Source organism: Halichoerus grypus, chromosome 2 (genome assembly GCF_964656455.1).
Source record: "Halichoerus grypus chromosome 2, mHalGry1.hap1.1, whole genome shotgun sequence".
Classification (NCBI taxonomy): domain Eukaryota; kingdom Metazoa; phylum Chordata; class Mammalia; order Carnivora; family Phocidae; genus Halichoerus; species Halichoerus grypus.
Genome location: NC_135713.1, coordinates 64,620,261 through 64,635,997, shown reverse-complemented (window position 1 = coordinate 64,635,997; position 15,737 = coordinate 64,620,261). Strand labels below are relative to the sequence as shown.

At 47.2% G+C, this 15,737-nt stretch overlaps 1 protein-coding gene across 10 annotated transcripts in view; it reads left to right on the top strand.

The window, feature by feature from the left end:
* Window positions 1-12,269: 12,269 nt before the first annotated feature.
* The window catches only part of FAM193B (family with sequence similarity 193 member B), a 31,898-nt gene continuing 28,430 nt past the window's right edge, over window positions 12,270-15,737 (top strand). For 5 of the 10 annotated variants that reach the window (XM_036084917.2, XM_036084918.2, XM_036084915.2 and 2 more), the window contains exon 1: window positions 12,271-12,568. In XM_036084917.2, the coding sequence (XP_035940810.1) occupies window positions 12,359-12,568 (210 nt within the window). In that variant the 5' untranslated portion in view covers window positions 12,271-12,358. Of the gene's footprint in view, window positions 13,605-15,737 lie in introns of all 10 variants that reach the window. The other 5 variants (XM_036084925.2, XM_036084920.2, XM_036084921.2 and 2 more) reach the window with 3 other exon arrangements.

The window sequence follows — 15,737 nt, the reverse complement described above, 5'->3', positions numbered from 1 at the left end:
AAACCTTGGGGCATCTGAGTGGCTCAGTCAGTTAAGTGTCCAACTCTTGGTTTCAGCTCAGGTCATGGTCTCAGGGTCCTGGTCTCAGGATGGTGGGATCAAGCCCCGTGTTGGGCTCCATGCTCAATGTGGAATCTGCTTGAGATTCACTCCCTCCCCCTATGCCCCTGTTCACACACACACACACACACACACACTCTCTCAAAATAAATAAATAAAAATTCTTTTTAAAAAGAAACCACATTACATCTGGTTTAGACAGTAACTTGGGGCTTGACTATTTTCTCAAGCCATACAATTAAAAAGCCAGCCCTTATTAATCTCCAAGGTATGGAAATGAAGGAGTGGTGTGCTTCCTGCATTAAATAAAACTATCTTTTTGATATACAAGAGCATCTTTTCATGACGGTTTCTTTGCTTTTTGTCCTAAGATATGAACAATCTTTGTTCTAAATCTTTTGTCCTAAATGAACAATCTTTTCAATGTCAAAATCTCCCCAAGTGGCCACTGCAATTCCAACTGTCACTGGTGAAATTGTACCACTTAGAGAACTAAGGGTACAAATTGGTGGTGTTAGAATGAGAAAACATGCAGGAAAGGAGTGTTTGACCTGGAATAGGCATAGTTTTAAATGAGAAAGGAGCTATTTGAATGGTCTAAAAGAATGGTGCATGTGTAACTCTATTTTTCTGGAGCTTGGCCAAAGACCTCAGTTATCACCTACCAGGGCCAGACCCAACCTCCTAAATCCAGACAAACTAAACTGAACAAAATAGTTCTCAGCGACATAAGGACAAGGATCGAAGAAGAAATCCTTACAAGGTTTTAAAATGATGACCTGGGGTGCCTGGGTGGCTCAGTCGTTAAGCGTCTGCCTTCGGCTCAGGTCATGATCCCAGGGTCCTGGGATCGAGCCCCGCATCAGGCTCCCTGCTCCGCGGGAAGCCTGCTTCTCCCTCTCCCACTCCCCCTGCTTGTGTTCCCTCTCTCGCTGTGTCTCTCTCTGTCAAATAAATAAATAAAATCTTTAAAAATAAAATAAAATAAAATAAAATGATGACCTAAGGGACACCTGGGAGGCTCAGTTGGTAAAGCATCTGCCTTGGGCTTGGGTCATGATCCCAGGGTCCTGGGATCGAGCCCCACATCGCATCAGGCTCCTTGCTTCTCCCTCTGCCTGCAGCTCCTCCTGCTTGTGCACTCTCTCACTCTCTCTCTCACTTGCTCTCACAAATAAGATCTTAAAAAAAAAAAAAGAAATGATGACCTAAGACACAGCATGTCCAGAGGACCATAGGGCCAGCTGGAAAACAGATTTATCTGGCTTATGCCCATCCCTCCCTATAGAATTTTCATCTTCAAGCGGCGCCTGGGTGACTCAGTCGGTTAAGCGGCTGCCTTCCGCTCAGGTCATGATTCCAGGTCCTGGGATCGAGCCCTGCATCGGGCTCTCTGCTCCGTGGGAAGCCTGCTTCTCCCTCTCCCTGCTGCTCCCCCTGCTTATGTTCCCTCTCTCACTGTGTCTCTCTCTGTCAAATAAATAAATAAAATCTTTAAAAAAAAAAATTTCATCTTCAAGAAATTAGAGGTGCTGGTGAGGATGTGGAGAAAAGGGAACCCTTGCACAGTGTTGGTGGGAAGGCAAGTTGGTGCAGCCACTATGGAAAACAGCATGGATGTTCATCAAAAAATTAAAAATAGAACTACCATGTGATCCAGAAATTCTACTACTGGACATTTATCTGAAAAAAATGAAACCATTATCTCAAAAAGGTATCTGCACCCCCATGTTCGCTGCAGCATTATTTACAACAGCCAAGAAACGGAAACAACCTAAGTGTCCATCAATGGATGAATAAATAAAGAAGATGTGGTATATTCATACGATGCAATATTATTCAGCCGTGTAAGAAAGAATGAAATACTGCTATTTGTGACAACATGGATGGACTTAGAAGGCATTATGGCATTACACTAAGTAAAATAAATCAATGATTTGTATGCCATATGACCTCAGTCATATGTGGAATTTAAGAAACAAAATAGGATCATAGGGGAAGGGAGGGAAAAATAAAACAAGATGAAATCAGAGAGGGAGAAAAACCATAAGGGATGTTTAATCATAGGAAACAAACTGAGGGTTACTGGAGGGTAGGAGGGTGGGGGGATGGGGTAACTGGGTGATGGACATTAAGGAGGGCGTGTGATGTAATGAGCACTGAGTATTATATAAGACTGATGGATCACTGACCTCTACTTCTGAAACTAAGAATACATTATATGTTAATTAATTGAATTTAAATAAAATAATAATAAACAGAAATAAATGTGGTCACATATAGAATGGCAGAAATGAAATAACTCAAGTTCAGTTGGTCTTTAAAATCATTAGGCTATCATTGCTTATTTGGAATGTTCTGTTTAAACCCAAGAATATATACTACCACAGGGACTGAAAACACAGACTGCTCTTGAATGTAGCTCCAATAATTCCAAAATGTTACAGTGTTCCTCTTGCAAAGAAGCCTTGTGGGCTTGTGCTTGGAGAGGGGCAGGCAGGGCAGGATGACTGTGATTGTGATGGTGTTAACTGGGAGTTCTCTCAATTAACTTCCATGTAGAACACAGTGTTTATATTTATTAGAAGATAAGTAATACAAACATGCTGATTTGAAACACATACGTGTATCATTAAAACTCGTCAAGAACCATAGCAATTGTTTAGAACTTAGATCTGCAGAAGATATTTTTTCGGGGTCGGGGTAGTACCTTATGTAACATCATTTAGAGTTGCCAGCATGGTGATGATAAAAGGCAGACCAACTTGTAACTGGTGTTACTGTTTTTAAGTTACTTATAGACACACCCTTTATTACCTACATTCTGGGCGGAGGCTTCCATTACCCATACTTGGTCAGCCGCCATATTCCTTGCAGAAGGAACAGCACGTGCAAAGGCCCCGGGGTGGGAGCATGAAGAGCAAGGGGCCAAGTGGCTGGGACAATGCCAGCAAGGGGGAGAGGAGGGACTCAGAAGTAGAAGAGGATGAGGTAAGGCCTTATAGACCACACTGAGGATTTCACCTTTCAGTCTGGGTGATGTGCAGAGGTCTAGCTGAGGACTGACATGTCCTGGATGGATCTGAGGAGCTGGGAGACCAGAGGACTCACCCATGGGAGATAAGGGTATCACCCATATAAGGGAGGCCCAGAGAATAGGCAGTGGTTGCCAGATGAGGCAATGAGAAAATGCCTCCTCCACAACCCAGGCTCTGTGAAAAGCTATCTTGGATGCAGAAATCCTCAGCCCTGGAGGACAAGGCTAGAAGCACAGGGCATTTCTACCACAGGATGCTCTCCAAGAAAAGATTTCTGAAGGGAGGTTGTCACCCTTGTAACTAACTACAAAGACTTATCTACAGAGAAGAATGTAGCCAGCTTAGTTTCCTCTCATCTCTTCTAGGGATGTCCCACCTCTGGGCTAGGAAATGAGTATGGGCTTTGGAATGGAGGAAAAGAAATGTGCCAAATTCAAGGCCACCAGTGTGGTCCAGCCCAACATCAGTGTCTCTGGAGGCTCTAAAGGAGTAGAACTGCTTTTCTCCTCAAGATGGCCAGGGTGAGCCAGATCCTGGACCTACCCACTGCTTTCTCCCTCCCATAGCCACTGATGGTATAGAAGTGGTAACAGTCTGAGCGATGGTGGCAGAGCCCCAGCTTCCTAAGGGCACTCCAGTCACACCAGAACAGACTTACTCCCCGCTGGTGGATTCTGGCCACACAGTGGGGCTCTGGCAGCAACAGCCGCCAGAGAAATCAGGGTGCTTCTGGAGATTCCTCAAGCTTCCCAGGGTCTTATCCTGCAAACACCTGCAGCCAAGACTGGCCAGGGCAACTGAGTTGTGGACCCACTGTGGGAAGGAGGACATTCTTGGGATGGTGACTAGGGCCCCAAGCCAATTAATAGGAACATTAAAAGACATGAAACTTTTTTTTTTATGGGGAGGAATCTAAGCTGTACCTGTCAGCATGACATCATCCATTTAGTAGATCAGCATAATGCCCTATAGGTCAAGGTCGCTGTGCCCTAAGTTGCTGCCCAGAGACAGGATATACCCTATGACAGCATGAGGTCAGGTGTGAACTCTAGCCCCTAAAGTTCATTCATTCATTGTTGCTCACAGGCTTTCAAGGCTTACTTGCTACATTGATGTCCCTCTTTCTTCTGGCCCTGAAGATGCCCCTTCCTTCTTCTCAAGCTGAACAATGTTTCTACATTTCGTATAATACTGTGTTTGGAGTGGGGGACCTCTTCTCTTCTCCATCTTGGTAATCCAAGAATGCATGAAACAGCAGCCCTAGAGTGGCCAGCCTCCAAGATGACCCCAAATGATTCTTCCTTACTTTTTTTTTTTAAGATTTTATTTATTTATTTGACAGAGAGAGACACAGTGAGAGAGGGAACACAAGAAGGGGGGAGTGGGAGGGGAGAAGCAGGCCCCCTGCGGAGCAGGGAGCCAGATGCGGGGCTCGATCCCAGGACCCTGGGATCATGACCTGAGCTGAAGGCAGACGCTTAACAACTGAGTCACCCAGGTGCCCCAAGATTCTTCCTTACTTGTATTCATGGTCCTTCGTAGTCCCTTGTCACACTGAACAGTGTTGACCTGTGTAACCAATAGGATGCTGCAGAAATGAGAACATGTGATTTCCACACCTGGGTCATAAAGGCATTACACTTCTGCCTTGCTCTCACTTGGATCACTTACTTGAGGGAAGTCAGCCACCAAGTCAGGAGGACCTCCAGCAGCCCTGTGGAGAGGCCCACATGGTGAGGAACTGCCTCCTGCCAAGAGCCAGATGAGTGAGCCACCTTGGGAGATCCTCCAGCCCCATCAAAGCCTTCAGATGATGCGGCCCTGAGTGACATCTTGACTGCACCTCATGCTAGACCCTGGGCCAGAACACCCAGCTGAGCTGCTCCAAATTCCTGACCCATAGAGAAATGATGTGAGATAATGTCTATTTTTGTTTTAAGCCACAAAGCTTTGGTGTAATTTGTTACTAAAACAGATTAACTACTCCAGAGAAGCCACCTTTTTACAGACCAACTTTTAACTGGTGGTGTTGTTTTTAAATTCTCTGCAGACACATCCCTTATTGCCTGCATCCTGGGCAGAAGCTTCCATCACATACCCACTGTGTGGCTACATGGAAGCCGCCCTACATTAACTACTCTTCAAGAAGCCAATGTCATGGGCATTGTGGATGTGAGCAATGTAGGATCCCCACTCCGCACAGACTTGGATCCCTAGTTGTGGGCTCCAAGCCCACTGGAGTTCATCCCTTGGAGACTACTAGTCCTCTCATCTGCTGGCCCCACTTTAAGGCAAGAAATAACAGTGGGACTAGGGAGTGCGAGAGTGGGCTGCCACCTGAAGACTCCCCATCCACACTCTGCCCTAATCTGAATGATTCCCTACCACTACTATATATTCTCAAGAATGTGCATGAGACCCTTCCTCATTTCCAGTGATGGAGAAGAATTCTTCCTATGACTTCAGTTTGACTATTTCAGTAAGAAACCGGAAGAGACTAAGTCAAAAGCACAGACATGGGATGCCACTTTGGAAAAGGAAATTACTAAAACCCTGAGTTATGGGGTGCTTGGGTGGCTCAGTCGGTTAAGCGTCTGCCTTCAGCTCAGGTTATGATCCCACAGTCTGGGGATCGAGCCCCACATCGGGCTCCCTGCTCAGCGGGGAGCCTGCTTCTCCCTCTCCCTCTGCCTGCTGCTCTGCCTACTTGTGCTCTTTCTAATAAATAAATAAAATCTTTAAAAATAAAATAAAACACTGAATTATAACACTATCATACCTATTAGAAAATTATAGGGCAGTGGATGGCAGGGGGCTGGAGGGGCAAACTCAGAGTCATAGTGCACTGCAGTGGAGCTATTATTGGCCAACAGGATAGTGATGACCTCATTGTTGTGATGACCTCATTGTTGCTTCCATAATAAATCACTGTATTAGCTGACTTCTGACAGGGCAGGCTGTGTTAGTTATCACAGTATTTCAGGATGCCCTGGACTTTAACTCTCTCTTGGCCAAGGCCTTGTTAGGACCCCTTTGTTTACCAACACCCTACAGTATGTGCCAGGCTCTGTGCCGAAGGGCAGCAGAATATGCCACCCCCAAAATATGCCTCTTGACAGAGGATTATTGAGCTAAAGTCACTTGAAAACAGCAGGTACAAGAAAGGAACTTTGATCTCCCCTTTACTTCCTGAAATCAGGAGATAAACATCCCATGTGAAAGATGGTCTCTCTATACCAGGAGGAGAGAAATGTTATCACCAGAAACAAAGAGTGGAGGCCAAGAGAAATCTGTACAAATAGATTTTGTTAAAATAATTCTTATCTTTAGTCTCCCCATATATTTTAGTTATTTTTCCACAATTGACTCTCTTTGTTTAACCTAGTATATAAACACTTAAGCCTGGCCACTTCTCTGGGTCTCCGTTTTCCTGTGGGGGCTCCCATGCACACGTAAAAATCTCCATGCTTTTCTCCTATTAATCTGTCCTATGTCAATTTAGTTCTCTGGCCCAGCTGGAGACCCTAAGAGGATGGAGGTGAAGTTTTGCCTCCCTACAGTGCTATGGTCTCTGTATGTCACAATCCCATGGGACCCTGCTTTTATCCCCATTCTCTACATGATGAGACTGAGACCCAGAGACATTGAGGGCTTTCCTGAGGTCAAATAGCCAGTAAGTGGCAAAATCTAAGTCCGTCTGAGTCCCATGACTTTCTGCTACAATGTGCAGAGTAGTGAGTCGGATAGATTCGAAGAAGAGACCCTTGGATGGGCCCTCCAATGATCAGTACAAGTTTATCAGACCCAGGAGGAGTAAAGGAGAGAATACAGTGCTGAGCACCTCAAGGTTGTAAGATGGGGTTGAAACCCAGGTCTCAAGGGAAACAGGGGTGAGGGAAGAGGCTGCTGTAGGCAAAGGCCAGCTCACAAAGGTCCCTAAATACCAGGCCTGGGGTCTTGGAACTTACCCGGGGGGTGGGGGGTTCCTGGGTTGTTCTCAGCTGGGGAGATACAGTCACTCACTGTTTGAAATCTGGGGACAGCATGGAGGCTGAATTGGAACAGCAGTTCCCAGCATGGGTGTGGATCAGAATCAGCCAGGCTGCTCATAAAACACACCTGGAACCCACACTCCAAATGTGTGATTCAGCCAGGCTGGAGAGGGGCCCAGGGATCTGCATTTCAACATTTTCCGAGGGATTCTGATATGAGTCATCACTTGAAGAAACACCAGTAATCCAGAGGGAGAGAAGCAGCAAGGAGACTAATTATGAGGTTGTCGCCAGAGACAAATGATGAGTCCTGAACTCCAACAGTGGTAAGGAAAATGGAAACAGCCTCACTGCTCTGGCAGGATAATGTTTTTATAATGTTACCCTTTGTTTTTCCTTTTTCTGGTAATTCATCCCCCAGCCCCTTTCAAATAGCTAGTCCATTATGTGCTCATTGCCCCTTGGGAGTGGGATGTGACAGGACAGAAAACAAGTCTCTCTGGTATGATGTATTGGGCTTGTTTCAATTAATACAGGAGTTGGGGGTGGGGGGCATTATAGATGAATCATAATTGGCCACGAGCTGGTAACTGTGGAAGCTGGATGATGGCTGCAAGGGATTCATTATAGAATTGTTTACATTTGTCTTTGTTTCTAAGTTTTACTTAAAAAATTTTAAGTACTGTTAGATTTGGGTTCAAAAAGGACTTAGGGATGAGAGACATCTCAGACATAGCTGAAAAGTTTCAAGAACCTACATGAGCTAGAGGAGATAGGGAGGCTCTGCCAGCAGGATACTTCTGCTGAGGAGAAAAACTCCTCTGATTTGTGTATTTGGGAAGAATACAGTGCATGCTCTGCTCAGTTCTTCTCTTCTTCCTCTTCAGATCTGCCATATCCACTGCCCCGCAGGGGCTCTGGAGGGAGGCCTACCCAGTTGAGCACTGCCATGACTGGGGACAGGGGGTGTCTACCGAGCTCAGGGATTCAGTTGCCCACACTGGGTGAATGCTCCACCCTGGCCTTTGTCAGCAATAAGGCAATGTCCTGGCCTTCACCTGCCTCTCCTTTGCTTCATTTTCCAGTATGTTTAGAACCCTCGTCAGTAAGACAGTGCCAACTTTTGGGGGTCCTCCAGAGACCCCAAAACGAGGGCTTCCGAGGTCTGGAGAAAAGGGAGTGTAGAAGAGGAGGACAGAGGGGAGTGATGAGAGTTCATAGAGGCTGGAGTACAAGGCAGAAAACCCAGGAGCAGAGAGGGAAGCAGCAACCCCTGTCATGGAGATGGCTCTGAGGAGCATCCAGCCAAAAAAAAAGACCTTAGCTAAGCTCAGCAAGATTCCCACAGGCAAGAGTGGCACGCAGCAGGAAGAGAGTTGGGGTCTCTAGCAGACGTGTGAGTGAGAACAGCCAGGTCTCAACAACAACCAGTGGGACCAATGACATCTCCACAAATATCTGTGTAGACAGATGACATTAAGAACTAGATCCCCCAACACACACACACACACACACACACACACACACACACTCACACCCGAGTACTAGATGAGGCTCCAGAGGCTAAACACAAGCCCCAGGGAAGGGGTAAAACCCTCCATTAGCTGAGATGAAGTTTCTGCCACTCCAACAGAATGGGAGTTCAAAATAGAAATTAAGTTGAGTTATTAAAAAACTTTAATTATATTTCTTACACAGATAAATTTATGATGAGAGATTCCTCCTTGCTGGAATAGATATTTTGGAAGCAGAATCAACAAGACTTGGAGGTCAGATGGATGATAGGGTGGTGAGGAGGAGGAAGTCTCTCTTCCTTTTGAGAGATTTGTTTCCCAAACACCCCAGGCTAATTCAGGTTCTTCAATACTGTCTGCAAAGTTTTCCCTCCTTCCCCAATGGTCTTCTCCCAGGGCCCTGTAACATAGGTTCAATTGTTCTTGCCTACTCAATTAATGATTAGGAACAATAACCAACTGCTCTAATAAAGCCACCTACTTAACTAGCCATTTTCTATTTACTACCTAGAAAAAGTATCTGTTAGAATTGCACCATGCAGACTCTACTATAGTCACTCTAACAATGAGGCCTGTAGGGCCTGGAAAAGGTCACAGCAACGCACTTCCCATCCCAGAGCACCTCCTCTGGGACCTCCCTATTTCATTCTTCCCCTGTGCCAAGGCTCCACCATCCTCATGGATGGTCCAAATCTCAACCTGGGATTCAAGACCTTTTCATGCTGGATCTGATCTCTCATCCTCTCCCACTTTATTCCTTCTCCTCTAAACCCTCTCCCCCTCTCAGGGGAAGTGGGGAGAGTCAGTCCCAGGCCCTCCTGCCCAAAGGTGCAAGCCCATTCTCAAGTTTAGAGGGAGGTGGATTGAGGGAGAAGGAACGAGACCTTCCCTCAAAAAGGTTACCTCCCTCAAAAAGTGTTAAGAAAGTCCTTAGTTAGGGGGTGCCTGGGTGGCTCAGTCAGTTAAGTGTCTGCCTTCAGCTCAGGTCATGATCCCAGGGTCCTGGGATGGAGCCCCGAGTTAGGCTCCCTGCTCAGCAGGGAGTCTGCTTCTCCCTCTTCTTCTGCCTCTCCCCCAACCCCGGCTTGTGCTCTCACTCACACTCTCTCTCTCAAATAAATAAATAATCTTTAAAATGAAAAATTTTTTTTAAAAAAAGAAAGTCCTTAATTAGGCTGAGGCCCAACTCCAAGACTCAAGGGGAGAAAGGGGCCCATCAGGATGATGTCATCAGTGTCACAGTAGATTAGCCTGGTAGCCAAAGGAATGGTGATTTGGTCAAAACTTCCTATAAAATAAGTGTGTTCAGAAAGTGACATACCCCTGAAGCAAGACAGTAAAGGTGTTTTTTTTGTTTTGTTTTAAAGATTTTATGTATTTATTTGACAGAGAGAGAACACAAGTAGGCAGAGAGGCAGGCAGAGGGAGAGGGAGAAGCAGGCTTCCTGCCGAGCAAGGTGCCTGATGCGGGGCTCGATCCCAGGACCCTGGGATCATGACCTGAGCCGAAGGCAGCCGCTTAACCGACTGAGCCACCCAGGCGCCCCGAAAGACAGTAAAGGTTTACTACTGCCCCTGCCAGAGGAACACAAACTATTCCTAAAATTTGGTATAGAAGGAAAAGCATTTACTAGAACTACAGTTGTCTATTACAGGCCAACAACTGCACCCATATCCTCCAAAAATGACCACTCTGAAAAAGTGCCCACACCTGGGGTCCTTACCAGAATAAGTTTGCCATAATGCTCTGTCATTCTTCAGGACCATCTGTCTTCTCCATCAATGAAGAGAATGTGGCATACGCACACACACATATATATACATATATATATGTGAAAGAAATATATATAAAATACATTAGTATAAGACTATATATTATAGGGATGCCTGGGTGGCTCAGTTGGTTGGGCAGCTGCCTTCAGCTCAGGTCATGATCCCGGTGTCCTGGGATCAAGTCCCGCATCGGGCTCCCCGCTCAGCGGGGAGCCTGCTTCTCCCTCTGCCTGCCGCTCCTCCTGCTTGTGCTCTCTCTCTGACAAATAAATAAAATCTTTAAAAAAAAACAAAGAATATATATTATATGCAAAGCATATGTATATAATATATATAAAGGAATATTATTCATCTCTAAAAAAGAAAATCCTGCCATTTCCAACAACATGGATGATTCTGGAGGACACTCTGCAAAATGAAATAAGCCAGTCACAAAAAGACAAATATTGCATGATCTAACTTATATATGGAATATTAAGGGGGAAAAAAAAAAGCTGAACTCATAGTAACAGAAAGTAGAATAGTGGTACCAGAGGCTGGGGTGTGAAGAAAAAGAGGTTGGGTGTTTGTTTGTTCGTTTGTTTGTTTTTAAGTAGAATGGTGGTTGCCAGGGGCTGTGGGAAGGGAGGATGAGGAGTTATTTAATCAGTATGGAGTTTCAGTTTTGCAAGATGAAAAGAGTTCCGGAAAGGGATGAGGGTAATGGTTGCACACAATGAGAATGTACTTAATACCACTGGACTATATGCTTAAAAATGGTTTAAGATTGTTAAGTTTTATGTTAGGCATATTTTAACACAATAAAAATAAATAAATGGGAAAAAATACTATCTATCTTCTATTCTGGCCAAACTAAGAAGTAATGTTCATGTAGTGGGAATCACCCTGAATCCCTCAAATCCTTGATGATGGCACTAATCCCTATAATGAGATGAAGTATTTTTCATTTACGTTCTTGGTAGTTAAGGAAAGCTCCAGGGCCATGTAGCCCTTCTTCTCAAAATAGCCCTTGTTCCCATTAATTAGGCTAATGTCATAATTCTGGCCTGTTGATATCAATAGCAACTCTACATATAACCGCCATACAGTTTCAGGGTACCACTGGCCCTGGCATGAGATATTGCACTCAAAACTTTTTCTAAAAGTTGTACCATGCGCATGTCTCATATATTCAAAAAAAGAGAGGGGGAAGCTCATTTTAACAATTAAATACATAATTATCACATTTTTTAAATGTTCCTTTGTGTACCACTCAAAATCCTCTCCTGCACATACAACTTTTGCAGAAACACTGACCTAGGATGTGCCCCAGTCATCTCACCATCACACTAGTTGTAACTGTGTATTTAACTGTCCACTTTCTCCACCAGACTGCGGCAGGAGCGGGGTCTGAGCTCTGCTGTCCCAAGCACAGAACACTGGACTCCCCAGTCGACCACACGTTGCAAATAAAGACCTAGACCATTCCTCCACCCCTTTCACCTCAGGCCATCCACGAACCCACGAGTTCTGGCTGGCTAATGTTGAGCAGCCCCTTCGCCTTCCGTAGCCTCGATTTTGTCCGCCGCAAAATGGGAACGACCGTACCCGCCTCGCCGCGTGAGTGCGAGGAGTCAGATGGTGGGTGTGAAAGTACTCTAGAAGTTAATTAATTCATTCATCCATTCAACAGACAATTATTAAGCGCCCAGGGCTGTGCCGCGTGGTTACCACAACGACCACCCTTCCCCGGCGCAGGTCGCATCCCGCGAGTCCGCCAGGTTCTTACTCTCACAGAACTTTAAGTGGTGACCTTATTCAAAATGGCGCAGGCAGCCTCGGGGGCTAGTGCGGCGGCGCGGACGCCGCGCCCTATGACCTGCTGGCAGCAGCAGAGGGGGGAGCCGGGCGCCGCCATATTGGCTGTTGTCCTGCGAGGGGAGCGGCGGCGGCGGCGGCGGCGGCGGCGCGAGTGGAGCGAGGGAGCGGCGCGAGCAGCAGCATGACTCGGAGGCGGAGCAGGCCGAGCGGCGGCGCGGGTCGGCGCGAGCGGATGCGGGCCGCGGGGCAGCAAAAGCCCCAGGCTCCCGAGCCCCCGCCGCCGCCGAGCCTGGAAGCGGGAGCGGGTGCAGGGCCCCCGGCGGCGCCCGTGGAGCCGGACCGCGACGGCCCCAGGGAGGAGGACGAGCCCAAGTTGGCGCCCGGACCGCAGGTAGGAGCGAGCGAGGAGAGTCCGGCTGCTCCGGCACTTTCCCCTCCCGGGAGCGGGGCCGGGGTGAGCTTGGGGATGGACCATCCTCCACTGGCTGGGGCTGAGGCTATCTCCCCTGAGGCGGGAGTGGAGGCTGGACCCTTCTCTCCAAGCCGAAGCATGGTCCGTCCTGTCCTGTGACCAGGGCTGCCTGCCCTCTCTCGCCGCCTCCGGGCTGGAGCAGGGGCTAAACCTTCTGGTCGTATACCCACACTGGGACTAGGCTGTGCTCCTGAGGCCACAGCTCAGCTCTCTGCCCTTCCACCTCCCCCTGGGCCCACCTGCTCCCCCACCTACCCACAGGCCAGCCTGGGGCGCTGTGGCCTGGAAGGCTGCAGCCTCTTCCCTTTCCCCACCCTGGGAGCGGCCCCACCCTTTCCCCTCACTGCCTGCAGCCACTGCCCCCTGAGCAGCTGTGTGCCCCCAGCATATGTCTCCTGTGGCCTCCCGCCTCTCCCTGCCCAGAAGACTATTTGGTGGGGCGCCTGCACTGAAGCGTAAACTAGCAAAGCCTGCCCTTTCTTCCCTGTATACCTCTGACCAACAAGGTGGCCCACCCCAACCCTCAGATCCCTGGGTTTGGTGAATCCTGCTGAGAGTGAGCAGTAGCAGGACTCAGCAAAGCTTCCAGCTTATCACCTGGAAGAAGGTCACTTTCTTTTGAGCAAAGGAGATAATGGGAGGTACCCTGCTAGTGTTCACTGAGAGCCCGGGGTGGCATGAGCCACAGTTGCTCTGGGAGGGCTGGGTGGCTCGCCCTAAGCTTGCTCTGACAAAAGAGTTTTGAGTTGGTCTTTTGGCTGAGCCTGCCAAGGAAGGCAGGCTCCTGCAGGAGTCTTGGAGGGTCGGATGCAGCGCCGGATGAGGATGAGGCGTGGCGGAAGATGCGTTTGGCTCTGCAGACACTGCATCGGGCAGCAGGGGACTCTGGGAGGCTGGTGCAGCCAGAAGGCATGGCTCTTGACAGCCTTCTAGTAGAATCTCTGGAATTGTGCATGTGAGTGGGGATGCCATTTGGGGTACCATTCCCAGAAAGCCTTCCCTACCTTCCCAATTGCGTGAGGTGCCCTCTTTGTGCCCACAGCCCCTTGTGCTTCCTTTGGTAGCATTCCCCATTCTTCATTGAGACATTCTGTTGATGTATCTGTTCCCTGCACTGCACTGTGAACTCCACGGGGGCACAGACTATGTCATCTATCTCTGATCCTCCATGCCTAGCCCTGGGCCTTGCTGACACTGAGTAGAAATAACTAGGTGAATGAGAGAGAGAATGAATCCGTTGAGAACCTGTGCTTATTGTAACCCAGTTTCGATGCTGGTCTCCTTTGTGTTTCATATCACAATAAGATTTTTAATTAATGAAAATGTCACCACTTATTGAGTGTCAGAAGCCTCACCTTCACCCCCACCCCCTACCCTGGGATACAACTCACCAGGTTGGACTCCGCCCTTGCCTGGTCTGACTTTAGACCCTGAACCTGCTTCCCCCTCTAGCTTTGCTCTTTCTCTTCTCTGGGCCACCCTGGGAATGCTGTTATCCAAAAGGGGAGCATTAAGGTAGGGAGAGCCAGGGGAGCTGTTGTCTTCTCTCCTTCCCACTCACCAGCAACACTTCAGGGTCCCCTGCCACTTAGCTAGGCTATAGTATTCATGGCCAGAATTTTGGATAATGGTTTAACTATTTAGTTTTTATTTAGGACACAGCTTTCCTAAGAGCTATAAGCTTCATTATCTGCTCCACTGCTTGACTTGCCAGTCCATTAATTTATTCATGCCAGACACTTTATGTACCATACTTCTAATCTTCCCACCACCCCTTTTCTTTCCTCAGCATTTAGTACAATTGTGATGAGTTAACTATTGGTTTAATTATTGGTCTGCTTTTGCTACATAAACTCTGAGAGTGCAGGAACCACGTCAGTCACTATTGTACCCCTGTGCCTGTGATTAACAAATGTTTAATGAATGAACTGAAGGATATAAATACTATTTCCCCATTTTTCAGATGAAGAAACAGAAACTCAGAGCAAGCATTTGCTCAAATAACTCCCACTGTAGGTCAGGTGCCTCATGCCCCTCCAAAAAAGGACACTCTTCTGTACTGTGCTGGATTTAACAAGGCTTTTTTTTTTTTTTTTTTTTTAAATACTATAGCCACAAAGAGGTGAAACAAACTGACAAACTCTCTTCTGATTGTACCCCACTTTTTTGCTGGGGAGGGGGTTTCTCAATGCCAGAACCAGGCTTTTGTGCCCTGGTGAAAAGCACCCGCTGAAAGGGTTGGGGTCATTGTTCTGCCCACTAGTGTGCCTTTGGTGAGGATCTGTGTCTCCCACTGCCACTTAAAATTCTCTGTGTACACAGAGTGGGTACGTACGTAAGGGGAAACTCAGTGTTGCAGGCCAAACTGAAGCCAAAGATGGCAAATAGGACCACTTGTAGTCCACAGATAGGTTCTAAAGTCCCAAGTCACACATTGTTTTGTTTTTGTTTTGATTTAAGCCAATTTTTTAAAAAACAAAAGATTCCCACAAACTGGACTTGTGCCATTTCTTAAAACTCAAAATCTGGTGCTGCTGGGCCCACATTGCTGTAAGGCAGTAATCTGCAGTCTCTGAATAGTGTCTGCCCCTGATATGAAGGACACCTGATCTATGCCAGGCCCTGGGCTAGCTGGGAATGCAGAAGTGAATCAGATGTGGTCCCTGCCCACAAAGGGCTCATGGTCCAGAGAACATGTATACAGTAATTGCAGTTAGGCTGGAAGAGCCGTGATTCCTGAGTTCAGGTTTGAAGCCATGCTGGTTCCATCCAGTCCCCTTTGCTCATTTGCATAACTTGTTCACATATAAAGGCAGGACCTTGAGCTGGCCTATTTGGTATCCCAAAAGTCCCTACTTCCATTTGTTTCAGGTCACTAAACTATCTTGATCTGTTCCCTAACAATCCAAATCCTCATTTTCTAAATAAGACTAAAACAGTTACTGCCTTATTAGCAAAGAAAAAAAAACTTAACAAAGCAGCTGAATAAGGCAGTAGTGAGAAATAGTGTTTAGTATTCCAGACTTGGGGTGACTCCCAAGCTCAGTCTCTGGGTTTGTGACCCTGGGCCTGTTTTTTTCCTCTCTCT